This window comes from Sphaerodactylus townsendi, linkage group LG04, assembly GCF_021028975.2.
Source record: "Sphaerodactylus townsendi isolate TG3544 linkage group LG04, MPM_Stown_v2.3, whole genome shotgun sequence".
In the NCBI taxonomy this organism is placed as follows: Eukaryota; Metazoa; Chordata; class Lepidosauria; order Squamata; family Sphaerodactylidae; genus Sphaerodactylus; species Sphaerodactylus townsendi.
This window is the reverse complement of record NC_059428.1, coordinates 47,281,863-47,304,540: the sequence shown is the minus strand read 5'-3', so window position 1 is coordinate 47,304,540 and position 22,678 is coordinate 47,281,863. Positions and strand designations below refer to the sequence as shown.

General features: G+C 40.6%; 1 protein-coding gene across 2 annotated transcripts in view; it reads right to left on the bottom strand.

Annotated features, from left to right (window-relative positions):
• Positions 1–22,678, bottom strand: part of EPHA3 (EPH receptor A3) — a 247,937-nt gene that overhangs the window by 72,008 nt on the left and 153,251 nt on the right. For both annotated transcript variants that reach the window (XM_048492811.1, XM_048492810.1), the window contains exon 4: positions 415–570. In XM_048492811.1, the coding sequence (XP_048348768.1) occupies positions 415–570 (156 nt within the window). The remainder of the gene's footprint in view (positions 1–414; positions 571–22,678) is intronic.

Below are 22,678 nucleotides of genomic sequence, written 5' to 3'. Positions count from 1 at the left end.
AGTAAAGAGTCCCCTGGACCCAACAGTAGTTAAAGGGTCCCTCCTCTTACTAGCTAGCAAGCTCTGGGCTATGAGAAAGAAGAAAAGAGGGGGAGGCAAGGGCGTGGAGATGGAAAAGCGGACCCAATTAGTAACCCCCTCTCGGCACACACAAATAAAAAGTAGCCCACTCTCGGGAACTGGTGAGAACCTGCTGGATCCCACCTCTGCCCTCTACCTTGAAAAGCCAGGAGACAAATACCCAGCACAACTTGTTTTCTTCCTTTGAAATAGTTTTGCTTTCAGGAGAGCTTCTTCTTCTTTTTTAATTGTGGAAAGGGCGGGACCAAAGTGCTAAGTGATTCAAAGTTGGAAGTCATAATTGTAGAAGAATGAAAATACATTGGGTCTTATCAAAAGGAGATCACTACTCACTTGTGCAAGCCATAGATGGGGGATCTTTCTCTGATCGAAAATAGTTCTTTTCACACTTGCAGTTTACGGAACCTTCCACATTTGTAGAGCTATGAGGCGGGCATTTGGCACACTTCATGTTACCAGCAAAAGCTTTGTAAAATCCTGATCGGCAAGCTGTAAAAGAACAGTAATTATTTGCAATCTCTTTTATAATATGGTTTTATCATTTCATTCACAGAAGGATGGAGTAGAATGACTACTGATTACATTACCAAGATCAAGCCAAAAGTATAACTTGGAAAAAAAACACACACCTGCTTTCAGTGTAATATTTTTATCCTTTGTGGTCGTCAACAATCGCTTTGAAAATTCCTGGATATTTTGGTGATGGAACCTGAGGAGGGGCAGGGTTTGAAGGGGAGGGACCTCAGCATGATGTAAAAAAATCTACCCTGCCATTTTTAACAGGGAACTGACTGACTGAATATCAGCTTTAATTCAAGAGGATCTTTAGTCCCCACCTTCATGCTGGCAATCATACTTGTCACAGAAATAATGTTATTAATGAAAGAATTAAAATTCCAAATGAAAAGACAAAACTTGTTAAAAAACAGTTTCATTTTCTAATCTTTTTGTTGTTACTTTTTTACGGTTAGCATCCTTATGAGCATCCTTTTTTCTATACTCTAAGCAAATTTTGGAGATTGGTATAACTATAAAACAAGAGTATTTCTTCAAACTAAGCTCATAATTGTCAGTTTAACCTCATTTTTCAAAAAATTATTTACCAATTACAGGCATTCAGGATTAAATAACAGTGTATGTGTACTTCAGATGGGCCACAGGTAGCAAGGGAAAACGTGCTGGTTTCTCTTAGCAAAGAAATTCCCCAGACTGGAGGAAGACAGAGAGTCTGGGAGTCCATAGGATGACAATGGCCCTGTCAGAGTCATCTGAAAGTTGTAGATCCTGTGGCAATGTCCCAAATCAAATTGCTTATAACCTTTTTTGACTGGTATAACCACTGGCATAGGAATACCCGAGGAATATTTATCTTCAAGGCTTCTGAGCACCACAGAATCTGGCAACCCAATCTATATGGCATTCACATCTCAGAAAATAAATTGTATATTATCTTCAAATGATTTTACTTTGGGTGTGATCATAAATTCCATGTTATCTTTCAAGTACACCAAGCAATAAGGAATAAACTACAACAAGCTGCAAACTGTGAAATGCCTATCCATCTCTGAAATTCTATTGAGGGAGAAACATAATGGGCTTGTCTGGATAAAATGTAAATAACTCTCATGTGCTACAAGAATGGATCGTGAATTGACAAAGGCTGTTAGGGATGCTGCTTCAGCTTGTATAATCTGCTTGTGACAAACTCCAGGTCGTGGTGTTTCATTAACACTGGCACAATTCCCCAAGTCTTCTCACCACCCAGACTAAATCAGTACCTCACACATCATGTTAATATATAGTGAAAAGTGTGCCTGACTGGCATGGAAAGAACCTGCTTTCTAGCCCACTCAATTGAATCAACACACAATCTATGATAAGATCACAGACTGGATACCAAATCACTGTGACAAAACTTGCCATTGTTTCAGATCACTATGAACAATCCTTTCTTTCAATTTTATGTAGAATATAGAACCAGTTACAGTCAGACAGCCTCTCTGGGTCACTGGACTGGTGGATGTCACCTGTGATGTCACGGCCAACAACCAACACAAAACTCTCTATATACAAACACCATTTTGAAAAGTTTCAAACATGATCTAATTTCTTCTAATTAAAAAAGAAATTTGAGGCCTACGTTGTATCATGCTATGACACTCACACTGAACTGTGCATGCAACTCTTTTTTAAAAAGAATAAAAAGAAGGAATTAACATTTTCTAAGGTTTCTTCCTTAAAACAATGCCCCTATTTGTCATTTATATACTCTGGCATATTTATTTTTCTTTAAATCTTGCATTTTTCTTTAAATCTCCATCTCTAGCAGTGCATATCTATTCTGATAAAATGGTTCAAAAGCTCTATGATTCCTATGGAGTCCTAGCACTGTTCTTTTTTTTTTTTGCCTTATTTGTGTTCACAAGTCCTCTGGCCCTGCCCTTCAATTCCCAACCTAGAGCTAGCATGGTGTAGTGGTTAAGAGTACCATACTTTAATCTGGAGAACTGGGTTCTTTTCCCCATTCCTCCTCATGAAGACTACTGGACAACTTTTGGCTGGTCAGATAACAGATTTTGCTATTCTGCACAGCTTCAAAGAGCATTGAAAGCAGTTTGAAAGTGCATTCTTTGAGCCCTTCGGGGATGGGCGGTATAAAAATAGAATAAAATAAATAAATAAATAAATTCTGCATGTGCGAAAGGAACCTATTCTTTTAAAAAGTTTGACTTTGTCTTCTCCAAATGCTTTTTTTCCTTGTGATCTTCATAGCTCCAGTCTAGCAAGTAATTCACTGTCCTGTCTTCTCTCCAACCCCCTTTAGACAATTTGCTGCCCAGCTGCTTGGTCACATTCATGAGTGCTGGACTTCACCAGACATCAGGATCAATCATAACCCCTCTCTCATTTTTCCTTCTACCCTTCCCTGTATGAGTGATATTACATGTTTTAAAAGGTACTACATCTGATGGGGTACTTGGTATTATTCTTATTGCTTGGAACTGCTAAGTGTCTTTCTCTGAGAATGCATGGCCGTTTCCGCACGACCCGACAACGCTGGGACCGTCCGCACGGACGGTCCTGGAAACAGCTGGGCGGCCGGCGCCACGGAGCGCCGGCGCCCGGCGGACCCGGCATGTCCCCGGGCCTTCAGCATGTCGCCGAGGCCTGGGGACACGCCCCTGGCCCTGCACGCCTACTCCAGGCCCGGGGACAAGGTAAGTGCCGGGTGGGGGAGGCGTCGCGAAGCCGCTGCCGTTCGCTCGGCAGCGGCTTCGAGGCGGCGTTTCCCCAACAAGAGCGCTTCCCAGCGCTCTGGGGAAACGCCGGCTTCGGGCCGGCCGGGTGGCGCGAGGGCGGTGCAGCTGCGATGCAGCTGCGCCCCCTGTGCGAATGGTGGCCTGGAGACGGCGTTTTTGCCGTCTCCAGGCCGCCATTAAATGCCCGTGCAGAAACGGCCCATTATTCCATTTAATAAACCTAATTTCTCATTTCATTATATCCAGGTCTCAGTTTGTAGGAGTGTTTCTCTACCATCACAGAGCTCTTATTACTGGCAGGTGATCATCTAGGAGAAATTGGTATAGTTGCTACCACTGAAAACTAAGGCAGCAGATTCCAAAGCCTAAAACTAGAGGTGGGGAAGAAAGGTAATTCCACATAACATGACTGTTTTTGGTGAGAGTCTGGGTTCCAATGGACAACAGAAACTAGAAAAGGAGCCTGAATAATGCACATTCTTAAAACTGCAAAAGATCTTTCCATTATGTCCCAGGACATCAACAGATAAAAAACAACAGCTACAGATATCCTGTAAGCTTATGGGGAAAAACAAAAACAAAAGCAAAGGAGCAGAGCCCACAAATATCACTTAATGAAGACAAGAAAAAGTGAAGCAGAACCTAGCAGGAAACGCTGTAATAAAGGCAGATTAGTCTGTTTATTGTCTCCAGAGGCAGAACCTTCACCAATTGCTCTGTGTTTTCTGCCTAGCTCAGCTACAGTGCTGTGAAGAATAGTAGTTATAAGGGAAATGAACTAGTTAGAACCCTGCTGTCCCAGTATGCCCTGGTGGGAGGATTCTGATTTGTATCTTCCCCTCAGGCTGTCTTGCACTTCCATCTTCGTGTGTCAAACGATCATAAGATTATTCAGTGCTACTGCCCTCAGGAAAAATAAAAAAGCAATTACATCGTAAATTAAAACCTGGAAAGAGAGTGGAATGAAAAGGTGGTCACACCAATTTCATTTCTTTGACATAAAATGGCAGGGGAAGAGAGGGGAGGAGAATGGTAGTTTTCATTTCAGAAGAAAATTCTTTTCAGGAACAGAAGAAATGCATTTCATTTGTCAGAAAAGCCACATAATAGCATAAGGTGAAAGACACTTCTGATTTAAAGCAGTTAACAGAAACCAAAGGGCATTACCTTTCCTAATGTTTTAAACTTGCAAATAAGAGCTGAGCAACATTTACAGGCATTTTAAGTATTCTTAAAATAACACTACTACTGCTGCAGGTGTGACTCATAGGCCGTTTTTACCCGATCAAAATATCCCGGGGTGAGCACGGAAAATGTCCCTGCGCAGCCAGGAATTCTGCACAGCTCCCGAAGCTGCACAGGGTCTGCTCCAGTGTCCCCTCGTGATATTTACTGTCGTCCAGGATTTGCCAGTCTGGAGGTTCTTTTGAAAAATCCCAGTGTGATGCTGCTTGTGCCTGTGCCATGCTAAAACCAATCAGGAGTAGGACCGGTTTATTTTTTCCCACCCAGCTGTCTGATCCCCCCACCTGATGTTCATTCAAACTGCCAAAACAGCAGCCAAACAGAATGTGGGATACCGGGCAAGTTCACAAGTGCTTGCAGCTGCCACTCCAAAGCAACAGCCAATCAGAACAATCAGTACAAGCTTTATTTTAAATCAATTAACAGACCTATTCATTAGTTTTCTCCCTCTGACAGCAAAATCTTATTTTAAATGCGTACACATTTTTCTCCCTCCAGAACTCATTGTGAGGCAGATCAGAGAAGCCCCATGGCTTCCAAAATCTTTTTAAGTGCAATTTTTCCATTCTCTTTACCGAAAAATCAAAGATCTGTTGTGCATACTCAGCCTGTTGCAGCTTTGCTTGCCACTCCCACCTTACCCCCACCTACCTAACAGCAGTTCCTCACATACTCAGCAGAATGACTAAAAGATTGATTTAAAAACCAAAAGAGAAAGAGAGAAATTGAGAGATAAAAGTGACAAGCAGCAAGACAAGCAGTGGGTAAGTGAAATGGCAAGTGGCTTGTCTGGGAATGCTTTGCAGTGGGAAAATCCCTGGTTAGCACTGAAAACCATAGGAAAAACCCACTGCAAAGAAAAAAGCCACAGGATAAACTCTGCATGTATAATAGGCCTAAGAGAGATAATATGATGAGTATTTCGACAGTGGAATGCATTACATATGGGTGTGGTGGAGTCTCCTTTGGAGGTTTTTAAAGAGAAGTTCAATAGCCATCTGACAAGAGTGCTTTGATTGTGTGTTCCTGCATTTCAGAGGGTTGGACTTGATGGTCCTGGGGGTCTCGTCCAACTATGATTCTACATTGTTTTTATTTAAAACCTTTTCATTTAGAAACATGGACTTGTAAACAGGATTTCCTCCACTGAACATGGACTATCTTTTCAGGCACAAACTGCCTCAGTCTGATTAATTTATGTGGGGTTGGATCTACATTAATGTTTCTGCAAGTACATGGACTTCCACCCATGGAGTGTGATTTTTCTGTCACTGTCCTCCAACAGCCTGAAATTCTCCTTGAAATCCTCTCCTAGGTAAAGGATTCTGGTGGTGTTTGGAGCTGCTAGAGGAGGGAGGATATGTTCAACCAGATCCAAACCATGGATTTATTATAAACTTCTAAAAAATCAAGGATTTGAAAGACCTTTGGAGAAAGCTAAGTGAACATTAGTGCAAGTGAAATTAAAGAATTTTAAGCAGACTGTAAGCACACTTGCTCAACTCGGTTTCAATAGAGTTTACTCAAACCCAACATTCCCTACTTTGTACTTGTTCTAAATAAGCCTCCTTTTAATCTTCAGATACTCTATACTCAGAGCAATACCACCAGTCCTATCTGTATATACAAACCAGGGCAGAAAGAGCACTTGATCAACAGATGATTTCCAGCATTAGCTACTAAGTGGTTCATTTTTCTATGCAAGGTCAAATCCAATGTTTATTCATCAAATGAGTCACATTCCATGATCTTACAGGAACTCCATTCTTGCAGTTTGGAACGTAAGTACAATACCTTGAGATTTCAATGAACTAGCAGTGGATATGTGCAATTACGAAGCATGGTGGGAAGCACTCCTGAATTTCCTCGATTGTTCAGTCATCAAAAAGGAACAAGGGAGTCAGGAAAAAATACCAAAGTCCCATGTGTAGAAAATAAGGGGATTTAAACAGCATCTTTAGTTTTCTTCTACTCTTCCTACAAATTTTAACACTAAGTGTCAACAGCCCTATATTATGCTTTACATAGCTTTCCTATGGAAAGAGACTACATGAGTACTGCAATTGGGTTCAGGCTGTAATTTCTCCATCTTTCTTCAGGTACTGATCATGTTAATTTTGCTAGAGTGGGGTTTCTATGTTACACCAAAAACCAAAGGACTGGTAGTTATTGTGTAGTCTTCAGGCAAAAAGCCAGAATACTACAAAATCAAGCACTTTTGAAGCTGCAGTCCTATAACCATTGGACTCCAGTATCCTTATTCAAATAATGTTTCCAATATTCTGCATATAGTAACATTCCAAAGATTGTACTTTCTATAGAGAAACGATGAATAGGAAGAAGATGCAAAGCAGCTCCTTCCTCACAACATTTTTTTAAAATGTAAGTCACACAACTACTGCTACTTGATTAAGCTTGTAATATTCTCACCTGTACTTTAATTGCATTAGCATCTCATCATTCTTATTATGCCCTCTACTCTCATTCCTGCTTTATCAGTCTTGGGGCAGGGTGCAGGGAGGGTTTCAGATTACAATCTATTAACTACATAGCTAAAGATTATCTGATTGCAACCTTCCTTTTCTTATGATATTTCACACAAAAATGTTTTCTACACTTGGGCTATCTCTCCTCTCTGAGCAGTTTCATGATTCCAACTTTCTTTCTGAGCTGGGAGGAAGGAGGTAAGGTTGATTTTTAGCATGAATCTTAAAGTAACAACATAATAAGAAACAGACATAGTAATGATCAAATGTTTACTAGAATGTTGCTGGGGGGAAAAAGTCAACTTTATATAGCATATCAGTAGCCAAGATAGCTAGGCAGAAAGAGAGTTAAGTCATTCCACTTGCACTGTTTTCCTAAATTATAATGGCTACCTGACTGCAGATACTCCAGAAAGAAACAGTTCACTACCACCCATTCACTTTATCATGCCTGATCAAATCAGAATGCTGCTTGGCTGCCATTTAGCAGTATAAAAAGTATTGTTCTCCCAACATCTTATCTTGTCTGACTGATAAGTTTTACACAAATCTAGAAAGCAAAACTTACTGAAAAACAAAAACATGTATATTGCTAACAGCAAGTAAAAAGTTATGTTCTGCAAATACAAATGTATTTTCAGTGAAACATACGTGCAAGCAAGTTCTTGGAGTGCGAAAGAAAAATAATTTTAATTCAAAAATGTTATAGCATAATGAATGTTAATTTTAATAATCCTGGGAGAAGGGACTAGAGAGCACACAATCCAAGCACTGCCATTCTCTTATATGATCATCAGAAGAAGAACAGCTTTTGGGTCCATTTCGCTTGGTCCTCAGGGTGTTAAAGATCTACACTCTTTGGGAGGATGGGCTAAAGTATTCACTCGAAAATGGACTAGGGCCTTGGTGGCGAACCTTTGGCCATGCTGGCAGGGGCTGATGGGAATTGTAGTCCATAACATCTGGAGTGCCAAAGGTTCACCACCACTGGACTAGGGGAAGCAGGATATAATTAGCAGCATTTTTGAAGTGCTACATGTAGCTTTGAGGGCTTTACAGCAAAAAAAGTAGCATAGAAACAAACACAAGTTTGAATTCACATTAAATATCAAGACTGTTGGTGCTGATTTCAATTTATTTAATTTATTCTATTATTTAGGGCATTTTATTTCACCCTTTCTCCAAGATGCTCATGAGTCTTTGATGGGTTTTCCTTTAATTTCTCAGGGAAGTAGAATTGCAAATTTTTTGGAGATTTGGAGAAAGAGTCTGAGGGAGGTGGCATTTGGAGAAGGGAGAAAACACAGTAGGGTATAATGTCATACAGTCCACCTTTCAAAGCAATCTTTTTCTTCAGGGAAACTGATTTCTGTCACCTGGAAATCAAATGTAATTCTATGAGATCTCCAAGCCCCACATGGAGGTTGACCACCCTACAGCTGCCTCATGTTACAGACTACACTGAGGCAGCATTTTTGGGCCAAAGTCTCTCAGTAAATTTAATCAAAAATGAAGATGTGAATCCGGGGCCCTTTCCGCACGAGCCATTTACAGTGCCCTAGGGACGGCAAAAACGCTGTCCCTAGGGAGCTGTTCACATGGCGGCGCGAAGCCACCATTTTCGCTTCCCCCTGGCGGCACGAAGCCACCATTTTCCCACCTCACTTCCCGAGCGAGGTTTTTGGAAAACAGCGGCTGGAAGGCGCCATCCCCCCACTTTCCTGATCGACATACCTTCTCTGCGACCTTCCGGCGCATCGCCCGGGCCTGGGGACACGCCCCCCTGCCCTGCAACACCAGAGACACGCCAGAAGGTCGCAGGGAAGATACGTCAATCGGGCAATGGCGCAGCGCTACTTCTTCCTCCCTGCCTTTACCGGGACCATTCATGCGAACGGTCCTGGGGGGTGTCGGCGTCATATATGCTGACGCACCCCCAGTGTGGCCGTGCGGAAGCTGTGCAGGTTTCTTCATTCTTGTCCAACACTCTGTTACAATACACGGCTGAAAAAAGGGAGGTTAAATTGAATCACAAAAAAAGGACAGGAACAAAATATATAAATTATCAGATTCCCCCCCTCCCCCCATAAGTCAATATAATACTTGTATTTTAAACATTCTAAAAGGACAATAACAATGTAAAGTCACTGTCTTGCTATGAAGATCAGTCAATTCAAGAGTAAAGTCAAATATTCTGACCACAACCAGTTTTTAATGCTTTAGTTTGGGCCATTGTTAAGCTCTTTACCTTTTTCTTTCCTATCATTCTCAGCAGGAATGTCTTATAATGGAAATTTTCTGCATACTCTCTCCACGCTGGGTAACACTTTTCAATAGACCATTAGGCTTACAATTTAAAAACTCACAACCTGTTGAACAGCAATGTTTCCAAACATTTCCTTCTTTCTTTCAACTAATGGCATTCTATTCTACTCCTCCCCATCACCTTGGCCTCCTAAGGAAACATTTCATACTTCAATACACAGTGGAGTTAATTCTTCCAACTTGGCTTTTGCTAACCAAGGAGGAAAATGAATGTGAAATAAAACATTTTCAGCAACTTCATTTTTCAAAGAAAGCTCTTAACAAGTTGAAGAAGATGTGGTTCTGTTTCACTTACATTTCACAGCATTAAACAACTTCATCTTAAATTCAGTCAATTTTTGGCTGCTTTCAAACAAATATTTTTCTCTGCATTAGCTTTGTCGTAGGTGGGGGAAAAGGGAATCTTTATTGGCTTCTACGACTCTGGTATGGGTGGAGGGCCAAGAGCACCCTCCCTGAAACAGGATGCGTCTTTTCTCAACTGGGAATACTTTTAGGTGACCAAATGAGGCAGGAAGACACAGGCAGAATAACAGTTTATTAGGTCTAATAACAATAAATCAAGGCACTTGTAGGTTGAGAGCAGTAAAGGCCAGTAAACAAAATAATAAAAATCCTAATGCATTTATTTTTGTTGCTGCTAGCCATCTTTTGGAGTTGGCTATGCCAACTCGTCCCTATCTGGAGGACTACCTTGATCTAGCTTCTCCCTAGGAGTAAAACACCCTCCCTTTAAGGCAAGGCCTTTTATGGATTCTTCTCAGGCACCACCCTATAAATATTTAGGCAGTTCAGGACCCTTCACAAGGACAATCTCAGACACGGGTTGAAATGTTAACTGACCATGAAACTGTATTAACTCAAACAGAACAAGAAATATGAAAGGCTGACCAATGACTCACTCTGCAACTAACAAAATTTCTTATCTCCTGAATTGATTCCTTCAAAATAGATTAAAAAATAAAATAAAATCAGGGAAGATATGAATTATAATACATTTATAAGAAGATATGAATTATAATACATTTATTAATTTTGGCTGTAATTATATATATTTAGTATCTACAGCTATTTGTTTCAACAATTCATTAAACTAGTGGAAATCACAATATTTTGTGGCAAGTGCTGTAAATATTACCTATCATACTATATCCTTGTTGCCCTACTAGATCAGACCATCTTGTTGCCCTACTAGATCAGACCATCATCCATCTATCTGAATCTGAGCATCCTATGCCACACAGGAGCTAGTCAGTTGTCTAGACGGTCCATTAAGAAACATAGGTTCCAAGACTTTCATTGACCTTGTTTGCTTCCTATTATTAGTATTCAGAGATTTACTAGGCCTGCTAGTTCATTTAGGTATCTTAACTAGTAGCAGTTATGGATTTATCTTCCATGACAAATCTTTGTCATGGAACTATTGGCCATCAGTTTCCTCTGGTAACCTTGTGATAGTTGGCAAGAACTTTGCACATGGCACTCACATTGATTATTTGGTCTAGGCAATATCTCAGAAGTGCTTATGTCTGCTCTACCAGATTTTCATGCTTCTTAAAAAATGCATACCTCTAGTGGGCATTGTGTTCAAGATGCATAGCTCCTGTTACAGCTTTCTATATGATCTTTGTGATTCAATTACTTCATAAGAATTTATGCCAAATTATATTTTAAAAAATTATATAAGGATATTGCTCATATTTAATCTGATGGGGCCAGGTCAGATTGTAGCTATATGAATGATATGTGATACGAGATAATAATGACGAATATCAAATACAGGAAATTATGAAAAATTACTGCATTGTGAAGACAGTTAACAGTATTTGAATACAGAAACATTTTTATTTGATCATAAAAGAGGTAATAGTCTTAATTTAATGTGGTCTTTAAAACTTTTTTGCCAAGTGGTTTTAAATTAAAGACTGCCAGTAAAATATTTAAAATTTCAAAGGTCCAAGACTGCCCCTTAGGAATGAAACTGCCAGGCTGAAATAGCCTCAGAATATCAGCTTTAGTCAACTCACCAAAGGAGGAATAAGGAGGCATATAACTGATGATTTTCCAGAGAAATGCATCAAAGACTGAAATTGGGTCATTAACAACAAGAGTTTCTAAACCTGGAGTTGGCAATCCTATCATAGGGCAAATTCCTGCTACTGTCTGCTCTGTATTTGGTAGAACTGCCTCATTTCAAATAAATGACTTGGCTTCTAATTAATACTACCATATGCGTACACAACTTTTCTGCTGCTATCTTGAACACTGAAAAGACTTGACTTAAACTGAATAAAAGTTCTTCATACTTTGTAAAAAATGGGCTTACAATTTTATTGTTAGCATGAAGACACAGATGCATGAAGACACAGATGTTACTCATTTTAATAAATGTAAACAGGGTAGTACTTCACCAGTGGAGGGGTTTTTTATGTGTGATGCAGTTAAAAATACATAAGGATTGATTTGCTAATAAAATAGTTGCATGTAAATCTGTTCCTGTTAATACAAACATCCTGTAAACATGTTAACAATGTGTACTTCAGACATGAAGTCTTTAGATGTAAAGGCATTAGAGGAAAATCTCCAAACAGTGGGCGAAAGAACTTGTCTTCATCAGTGTAGAAGAAGCAATTACAATAGGCAAGTGAAAGCTGTCTTCACTATTAGACAATGTCATAATGCATTAGTTAAGCATCACATTAAATCATCCTTAATTTAAAATGATGTTCCATTGATAGGGATGTCACTGCTCATATGATCTATTCTACTGACATCACACAGTAAGATCAAGCCATCTTCCCACAGATATGGCACTGGAAAGGTAAACTCATGCCAGAGAAGCTGATTAAGAACTTGCATCTTCACCTGGTGCCAGGAAAATAGCACATCCCATTCTGAGTTTTAGCTGATTATAATCCTGTAATTACCTGGCCACTTAATCTAATTTAGACCTTTTCTTGATGAAATTTGCATCCTCCTATAGTAAGCAGTGTCAGTCACACAGAGATGAACTGAATACTCTATTGTTATGGTCATTCTTACTGGAATGTCATTTGTAAACACAGATATTCACCTTGAAAAAGTACATCATTCATTTACAGATTGATACAATATAGGAACACAATTTGAAACAGCAACTCTGCATTGACTTATCCTACCTAAAACAGTTATCTTATTCCATGTTGCTTTATACATTTTTCAACCACTACTTTTTGGGTTCACATTAGCATGGATTGGAATTGGTACCAAAAATGGGATTCCCATGTGCAGTTGTCTTTAGGATTGATTAGCTTTCTGTTATACCAGCAGTTCCATGCTGTGCAAAACTGTATTTAGAACATTCAACACTATTCAAACAGAAAATTGTACCTAGGTAACAGAAATGAGCCTGCCAATAGTAGTCACTTCCCCAGGGAAGTCAGGTCCCCAACTTTGGCAGGAGATGGCCTGCCCTCTACTGGCTCTGTCTGCTGTTGCCCGATTAGGTGGCAAGAGGGAAAGTCTGAGGAAAACAGAGGGCATTGTATCATACTAACATGGTGACTTCAGCACAAACTGGAAACGACATTGTTGTTTCAGGCATTCTAGCTATCTCTTCAAATTCTAAAGATAAACCACCACTTTCAGATAAGATTCCTGCTAGTTGCCAGCTTTAGGCCAACAATTACACATTTGACTGACCTAAGGAAGAAACCCTAAGCAGGTCTACTCAGAAATTACTCACATTTATATTCAAAGGCCCATGATCACAGAACATTACTAAAAATCAAATGCAAGCTATATACAGCAAAATTTTATAAACATAAAGGCCACACAAATACCTGATAAGGAATAGTGCAGAAATCACAGAAAGAAGCTCAGAATCAGTTTTCTATTACTTGAACTAGTTTCTACATATTTTAGCTGAAGCCCACATGTGCTTATACTAGGAGAGGCAGTACTTGAGTATGTTGGCTTCAGGTAAAGAATGGCTTTAAAGATAAGAACCAGCATCTTGAATTGACTTAACAGACAAGTGCAATACTTTATTTATTTTGATAAGTTTACTTCATTTTTCTCCCCTCACCGTGAACTCAAAGAAGTGGGACATTAATGTGTACAAAAATACAACAAATTTCGCTGACAGTGAAAACTAATTGATAAGCAAGGGGAAGGGAACAGAGCAGGTGGTAAAAGTCCTACCCTTGTTGGCAACAGTCTTTCTCAATGCACCTCTTTCCTTCAAGGAGGCAATTCCCTTTCCATTTGCAAGGGTGGGCTGGGGTTGGCAGTGAGGGGCAGAGCAGGTAGCAAAAATTCTGCCTTGGTGGCAACAGTATCTCTCCAAATGTAACAAGTCCAACCCAACTCAGAATATGTTACAACAGGTAGACCTGGAGGTCATTGCTGAAAATGGCCTATTATACATCTTCAGCTTACTAATGAATTTCTTAGCTGTTGATTCACAAGTATAGATTCAGCTTTGCCAGATCATTCATCATATCCATTTTCTCTGTTTTCTATCTTGGACTGTTAGACCTTAGTGCACCCTCACTGGTTTTAATCATTAAAATTAAAATATGAATAATAAAGTGTGACACAGGAGATGGGGAAAGGGATGATATAGGAGGCTGAATGTGCTAAAGGAGCCTAGTTTGGAAGTATTAGCATATTAGTGACAGTTTTATCCTGGAGGTGAAAAAAAAAACCTTGGGGCACAGATATGAATGAACAGTCAAATGTCCCTGGAAAACTACTGGCAAGGAACTATTTTTGAACATAAAAACAGCCTTGATGGGTACACTATCAAAGCAGTTCATTATGAAGCTGGTCTTCATGTCAATTTCAATTTCTAGTGTGCCATTCAACTCTGAAGACTTTTCTGTCAAAAATAATGGTTCAGGGAAATCATAGGTTCATTGGAATGTATATCTTCCCCTCAGCCATCATATATACCTGTGGACAAGCAAAGAAGTGTTACTCCACTGACAATGCCTCATCAATATAGGGGCACATTTTTGTAGAGAGATAAGGTTCAGCTGAACTACATTGAACAGAAAAGAGTTGTGGAGCATTGGATGTCAAGAACCCACCCTGAGAATCACAACATGTATATGTGGATTGAAATGTGTGGATTGCAAGGGAGGTTATTAGTGCACTCCAAAGCAGAGCCACCGAAATTCAAATGACTGAAGCATTCATGGATGCCTTGGAAGCATGGCAGGGCATCCTGTGGGAAACTGGGTGACCAACCCACTTCAATCACCTCCTGTGACTCTGGAAGGATGCTGGCCATCCACACTAGGAGGACCACTCTTATGAAGGTCATTATTTGCTGCAGCCCCTGTTGCACCAAACTTTAGGCAAAAGCACAGCATCTATGTTAAGCCATGCAACAACCATGCATTGTAGAACTGACTGGGGATGAATGCTGTATGTTGACAATCCCTTTCTGCACTCCAAATGAAAGTGAATAGTACTTAATTCTTTTTTGAATTGTTAATGATTTTCTGCAAGTGACCCCTTAAAGAAAGAAAGGGCATTACCCGTATTAGCTATGGAGACCATTTTTTTCATATTTACACCCCGCTCTCCCCATAAGGGCTCAAATCTGAATTGTTTGTATAAAAATACTACAAGTAATCTTTCTCCTCAATATAGTATCATAATACAAACATCATCCATCTCCAGAGCAACCTGCTCACTCCAGTTTTTGCAGTTTTGAAAAAATGGGGGATGATGCTACTGTGAATTGTTCACACTGAATTAATATACTGTTAAGGAAATTTATATTTTCCATAGAACTTCCAGGACTATAATGCAGCTGCATGCAACATAAGGCAATGAAAATGTAAACATCAATGCTGTCTCAAGAATCCATTACAGCCTTTCATCCTGTTGTATCTCTTCTCCCAGAGAGACTATATCCACTTCTCTCTTACACAGCAACATCACAGAGATATGAAGAGGAGCCACATGTGGAGAAACAGCTACAGAAAGATGGGAGACTGAGGAGGATGTTGGACAACAAGGCTTTGTACAAGGAGGACAGTAGATGGAAAACATCCCCCCGTCTCAAGAGCACTGTCTTCTGTCCACACTCATCTTCACCTGTCCCAAGTGTGGCAGCATTTTTAAAATCTACATGCTATGGTTACATGTAAGTCAGTGCAAGGACTTCTTTAGATATGTTGTCGTGCTTCCTACAAGTGCACTGCAGTACAAAACATGACCACTATTTTCCCCCTTTGGTCCATCATAGCAACAGGAGGAACCCCAACCCCACCCCCTTGTAGAACCTACCCAGAACGAAACCTTCCTGGAAGGAGCAAGTGGTCCTGAAGACACCACATTGAAGGTAACAGAACCACACATGCATAAGAGTTCTGGATCAGCGTGGTTCAGAACAATAAGGGGAAAGATTAAGGCACCGCCCTAGGGCAAAGAATGGCAACATCCCACAGTTTATTTAACAATATATAAAAAGCTGGCTGCCCTCTGCATACTGATATCAACCCACTTTTTTAAAAAAAATGCTGTGTTGTGGGGTTAGGATTAGGCTGTACAGTCTGTTTATAGGAATATATTCACCTCCACTATGACTGTTTATATTAAATTAGTGCATAAAACAAATACTAAGAAGGTACCATAAATCATATCTCCTTGGGACAAAAGAGCACTGGTGACTATTTCCTTGGAACAAAAGAGTACTAAAATTCCTGTGGTGTTTCTGCTGGAATGTCTTTCTGTTCACAGAAAAGGCCAAATGAGACATAGTATAAATACAAAGGTGGATGCTAATAACATAAACAAATGTTGGGGAGGGGGTTTACAGACCATTCATACTAGCAATCGGCCCTTTTTAGTCTTCGTGTGCTCCTTTACTCAGATGCACAACTGAGTAGAGCATAAATCATGCCTCTACATGGGAACCACCACAATCACTTCTTTCACTGAGGCCACTGAAAAAGGGCAATGATGCCTACTGAAATGAATGTCTGCTTCCCCTTTAAGAAGGTGGTTTGCAGTGTTTGCAGACATAGTCACACACAAATGACTATGTGGTGAAAAGAAGCACCATTTGCGTGAACCATCCCACAGTATGTTTATTGTAGCAAAAAGTCTCATTAATCCTTGCAGGCAAGGCAACTCGGGTTGTCAGCTCTGGGTTGGGAAATCCCTGGTGATCTTGGGATGGGGCCTTGAGAGGTCGGCGTTTAGAGAGGGAAAGAAGCTCAGCAGGATATAATGCTGTAGATCCCACCCTCCAAAGCAGACATTTTCTCCAGGGGAACTGACCTCTGTCTTCCGGAGATCAATTGTAATTTCTCGAGATCACCTGGAGATTGGCAACCTTAGACAAAACACCTTTAAAGCAAGCAATACAAAGGTATAAAGAACTTGGCAATCTGTTGGCTACATATTCTCCTGAATGTGTGCATTGTGTACATTTACTGGATAACAAATGTACATTTATGGGATAAAAAAACTGGTCCAACAGAAAAGGCCCCAAGGAGTCAATAAGCAGGAAAGCAGAAGTCCTTGAAATGCACCCAATAATTCATATAATTCTTCATAAATAGGAATCATTGCAAGCAAGGAAAGAGACCAATTGTTGCTCTATCACTGAATGATTCAGTGTGCAAAGAATCTGCCCCTAATTAAAATCTGCAGTATTCAAAGAAGGCACCGAAATACAGCAAAAGAGGAAAGTTGTGATCCTTTTGTATCATATAGAATGAGAAAATTATATTGACCTGTACTGTACCAAAGTTTGAAACCTTACTCCAACTGAAGTGGTTTTTCCATTGTTATCTCCAGGACAATACAAAACACTGGCAGTGGAGAGGCTGGTGTCCCTGTGATTTTCCATTCTCAGTATGAAATCACAGATTTGCTGTTCAAGTAAGTGTATCGAACAGGTGGTAGGTTGAAGAATATTATTGTTTGAACTGAGGGGAAAAAAGGCCAACTGGATGCACAAGCTGTTGAATCACAAAGCCAAATGTATAACAATACACAATATTGAGGTCTGCATGATATGGCTCAAAGAGGTGCTGTTCATGGGGAATATAATAAAAACAAACTAATATGAAAGAAAAGTAAGCAATGCTGGCATAATACAGTGGCTAGACCTTCCTAATGCTGCGACCCTTTAATACAGGTCCTCATGTTGTGGTGACCCCCAACCATAAAATTGGTATATCTAAAATATATAAAGATAGTTTTCTGATGGTCTTAGGCCACCCCTGTGAAAGGGTCGCTCGACCCCAAAGGGGTCATGACCCACAGGTTGAGAATGGCTGGGTTAGAGTGTTGGACTAGCATTTGGGGTACCTGTGTTCAAATACCCACTCTCATATCTGCTTGTACATCATAACATCTTAACCTAATCTGCCTCACAGGGCTGTGGTGAAGACGGAGTGGAGAAGTAGAGAAAAAAGTGGATCCTGCTTTGGGAGAATTTAAAGGACATAAATAAAACACATAAGCCATATCCAACAATGATTCAGATTTCCACTGTGAAACTGACATAGTTATACCCTTCTAAGCCCACTGGCTTCAACGAACCTAGAAGAATTTAACTGCCTCAAACAACACTGATCCATTCTGCACAGCACAAATAAGATGTTCTGAAGATACAAAAGGAGGAGAAAGTCCACATAGCTTTTCCCCAAAACCCTCAAGATGCCTTATTTCAGCTCAAGGCATTTTTTAAAAAATCACTAAAATGTTGACTTTCATTTCAGTAGTTGTTTTTATATGTCTTCTGCTTGGCTGTGCAAACACACACAGGCAGAAGACATTTTATTTTTCCTATCTTCCACCCCTCTTCCCCCTTACTTTCATTTTCACAGCAGCTTGTGCCTGCCATTTTCTGCAGCTTGAGAGTCCCCACTGTTGCCATTTGCTGCATTTATTTCCCACAGAGTTCTCCTCTGCTTGCAGCTCATCCGATTGCTATTTCCTTGTAAAACATTCATGAATAAAGGTTGTTTTCCTTAATGATCCTGTGTACGAAAGCAAGATGGTCCCGAGAGGCCAGGTCTACCCAGTGCTTCTTAATAGGAGGTAGACCAGTCCTCCAAGTGACTGGGATTCTCTTATCCATCTCATCAAAGCTACAGATACCCCCCCAAAAAAAGAAAGAAAAGAAAAATGGCACATGCACGGGATTGCCAGGGAAAACAAACTTTATTCATGAATGCTTTACAAGGAAATAGCAATCGGATGAGCTGCAAGCATAGAAAACCTCCATGGGGAACGAATGGCAGCAGCAGAGACTCTCAAGCTGCAGAAAATCACAGGTGCAAGCTGCTGTGAACATGAAAGTAAGTGCTCTAATGGGGAAAGGGGAGTGGAGGGGGAGAGCAAAAAGATGTCCGTTGTGAGGCAACAAAGTCAAGTGGGGTTCTTTTTAAAACGTCCTAAGGATGCTTTATTTTTGCTGTGCAGTAGGAAAAACCAAGACAGTTCTTTTTAAGATGTTCTCAGGATGTCTTATTTGTGCTGTGCAGAATGAACCACTGGTTCGATACTCAGCTGAAATAAGATGTCATGAGGACATTTAAAAAAAGGTATCCTGGGAAGGCACACTGTACAGTCTTTCCTCCCAAGACATCCTTAGGATGCCTTATCTCTGTTAAAGCATTTTTTTTTAGAAATGCTTCAAAGCGCACCTTTTCCCCCTAAGCCACCTGCAAGATGTCTCCTGCCTGGCCGCATGGAATGCAGAGATCATGAGACATCATATGTTTTCTGACCAATTGTTTTGGTCTCTGGTCAGTTTCATCCTCAGCTGGTGCCCAACTTTTTGTGTGTAGCTGAAGGGTTTCTCCCTGCTGCCATTTGCTCTGCAGGCTCTGATCCTGGGCGCCTTCTCAGTCCAAAAAGTACATAGTTGTACTCAGATGGTCCTGCCAATTCCAGCAATATATAATTTCCTTTAAAAAAATATTTTTGTGGAGCTATATTTGTAGCTATGCAGACACACATAAGAGAATCTTAGGTCGAATCCCCACTTGAAATTTGCATGCAGATCCAAACCTGTTCGTTGTGAAACCGTGTCCTCTTCATTGGAGTTTCTCCCTCCCCACTGAAGCGAGCACACAGCAGACACACCCAGTTGCAGAACTCTTAGCAATCCCCACTACCAGGCGAGCTCGCTTTGCCGGTCTCCCCTGATTGGCTGGCATGCCTTGACGGGGCGGGACCTTTTCCCACTGCAGAAACGTACATTGTAGGGGTGTGATTCAAAAAACCAGTGTGTAAAAGTTTAACGTTTAACTGTTTAACTGTGCAAACAGTTAATTGTTACCTGTGTAAACCATTAATGATTCAAAGTTACACGTTTGACTATTTAACGTTTGCATCCCCTTCTGCTGGCCGATCGCAAAAGTGGAAACGAAACCAAGGAAAGGCTGTGCGCATCGCAGCGCTGATTGGTTGCCCGAATTCCGCGTCGCACTCCAGGGTGGGAAACGAGTCAGGGTTAGGGTTAGGGTCAAAAAGTACAACTATGTACTTTTTGAACTGAGAAGGCGCCCAGGATCAGAGCCTGCAGAGCAAATGGCAGCAGGGAGAATCCCTTCAGCTACACACAAACCCTCATCCCTCCCCTCGGATCAGCTCTGAACCGTGTTAATGGGGTCTATGCCACTTGCAACCAGGTCCTGCCAGAATGCGGATTAATGGGGAGAATGAGCACCAGAAACGGAATCTGCCACGCAAGCAATGAGGAGGTCGTCCCTTAAACCTGGTTAATTTGTGTTCTGAAACCTGGCTAAGGTGGTAGTGGGGATTCGACCTTAGTCACTCAGAAGACGGGTCTGCCACCCATTGAAAAACATTGGGTTAACAGGCCCTCCATGGACCAACAGCAACAGTTGGGCGGGAAAGAGTGTATTTTTTCCCTCTGACGTCTTTGCTGTCTTGAAAGCATCCAGAAGCCACCTCTTTTTAAGGCATCCCCCAGATGCCTTATTTGTGTTGAGAGGAATGGATCACCATTACCCATGTAATGCCTGCATATGATGAAGACAAAAATTATCAACAGAAATGCAGGAATGGGTTTGGCATCATAGCTCACAAACCACGTAAGTTCAATGAACAATAATTTTGGAGTAAGAAACCCCAGAAGACTATTTCTTCTTTGGCGTGAAGATCATCATGTTATGTTGACCTGAATATATGGGTTAAATGCTTAATGGAGAATTAACAAAATTTATGAAAGGGAAATCAGGAATTCACTCTTGCATACAGTGTCATTCTCATGGCCATAAATCAAAAGGGTGGAATATGTCACAGGAGATTTACAGGACACTGGAACCCCCAGTGACAGCAAATTTTCCTGCTCACAAAAGATGACAAAATCAATCAGAATTGAATGCTCATGGCTCAGCTTGGTGTCAGCACATTTGTTAGAATCTGACTGCCAGCCACCTCCCATTTATCTCTACTGAATGGGTATCGAAGCTGTCACAAGCCACAATGTAAACTACTCCAAATACATCGACCCACATCTGGAAGCACAAAGTTGTTCATCAGAAGTTACAGACATTTTCATATATCATGCCAGACTGGCACCCATGTTGGCATAAATCAGCCAGAACTTTTTCCCCATGAGACAGAAAGTTTTGCTCCTCTTCCTGTCAGTAAGTGACAGAGTTATAAAGTGGAGTAAATGATCCTTGCACATAATCTCATGCAACAGCACATTTCAAGGTCCTCAGTTAGGGCCTTAATAATAATTCCTCAAACTTAAATACCCAAATTGCCTACAAGGCATCATTGATGTGAAATCTCTCATTGATCTTATTATGCAAAACCCTGTAAATAACTCTCTTCCTTGGTCCCAACCCCAGCCAGCTGCCTTTTTTCGGGAGTAAATTAAGGAGAACTGCATTCATTACTGTCTTTAAACATCTCGGCATATACATCAAACAGTTTGAACTGTTTTATGCAATTAGGCTTTGCAGTTTTGGAACACTGCAATTTTCCCTCTAGCTCAAGCACACTCCATGAACACTAAGTAGAAGGACATTCATAACTTTGTTCATCAAGGACACTGGAAGAAGTTAAATACCATGCCTACCAAAAAAAAAAGACAGCTTATTTTACTTAAATGAGACATGTCCAATAAATGAACATCAGGGACATAATGGTTGTGTCCTCTAGTGTGTAATGGGAATTGAATGTCTCATTTGGTTGCTCACTTAACTGAATATTTACTTCCGAAGCCCTAACAAATCACCAAGGAAATGAAAGTGTCAGTTAAGAGAATATCACTTTCTCACAGCAAAAAACAAACAAACAACAACAAGGTGAGGCTGACAATAGGTAGAATATTCTACATTTAGACTTTAATCTTCATGAGATAATTTATCAGTAGACAACATGTTTTGCATACAGAAGATCCCAGGTTCAGTTCTGGCATCCCCAGTTAAAAATGTTGTCATGTAACAAGACTGGTTGAATGTTCCGTTCCCCAAACAAGCTAAAACTCAGGTGCCTTGCACTTGGCCAGTTCACAGTGTAAGACCCACAGACAAATAAGTACCGTAACAGTTCAAAAATGGTTTAATAATATTGAAAGCAAACAAATATGGACCATTCAGTCTACATTGAAAGATAATAACTGATATTATTCCCTTAGCTGCGTGGAACACCAGCTATAAGAAAATGTCACACACTGTGGTAACATTTAACTCAGTCAGAGGTGGGATCCAGCAGGTTCTCACCAGTTCCCGAGAGTGGGTTAGTAATTATTTGTGTGTGCCAAGAGGGGGTTACTAATTGGGTCCACTTTTCTGTCTCCACACCCTTGCCTCCCCCACTCTTCTTCTTTCTCATAGCCTGGAGCTTGCCGGCTAGTAAGAGGAGGGACCCTTTAACTACTGTTGGGTCCAGGGGACTCTTTACTTGCTTGGTAGGCTATTTATTTTGGCGCACTGTTCATTTTGAGATAAATTGTGATTTACCATTATGCTTGGCCACTTAAAAGCTCTGTATTCCTGTATGTGAGAATGTTATGCTAATCTGTGTCCCTAATCCTGGATTAATTAATGTGAAATATTTGCAGAATATACAGTATGGACTGCAAATTCTAGTTCACAATGGTTGATGTTCTGGTTTATTTTTTACTTTAAACAGAAGAGTTTGGATTTATATCCCCCCTTTCTCTCCTGCAGGAGACTCAAGGGGGTTTACAATCTCCTTGCCCTTCCCCCTCACAACAAACACCCTGTGAGGTGGGTGGGGCTGAAAGCTGTGACTAGCCCAAGGTCACCCACGAATAAAAAG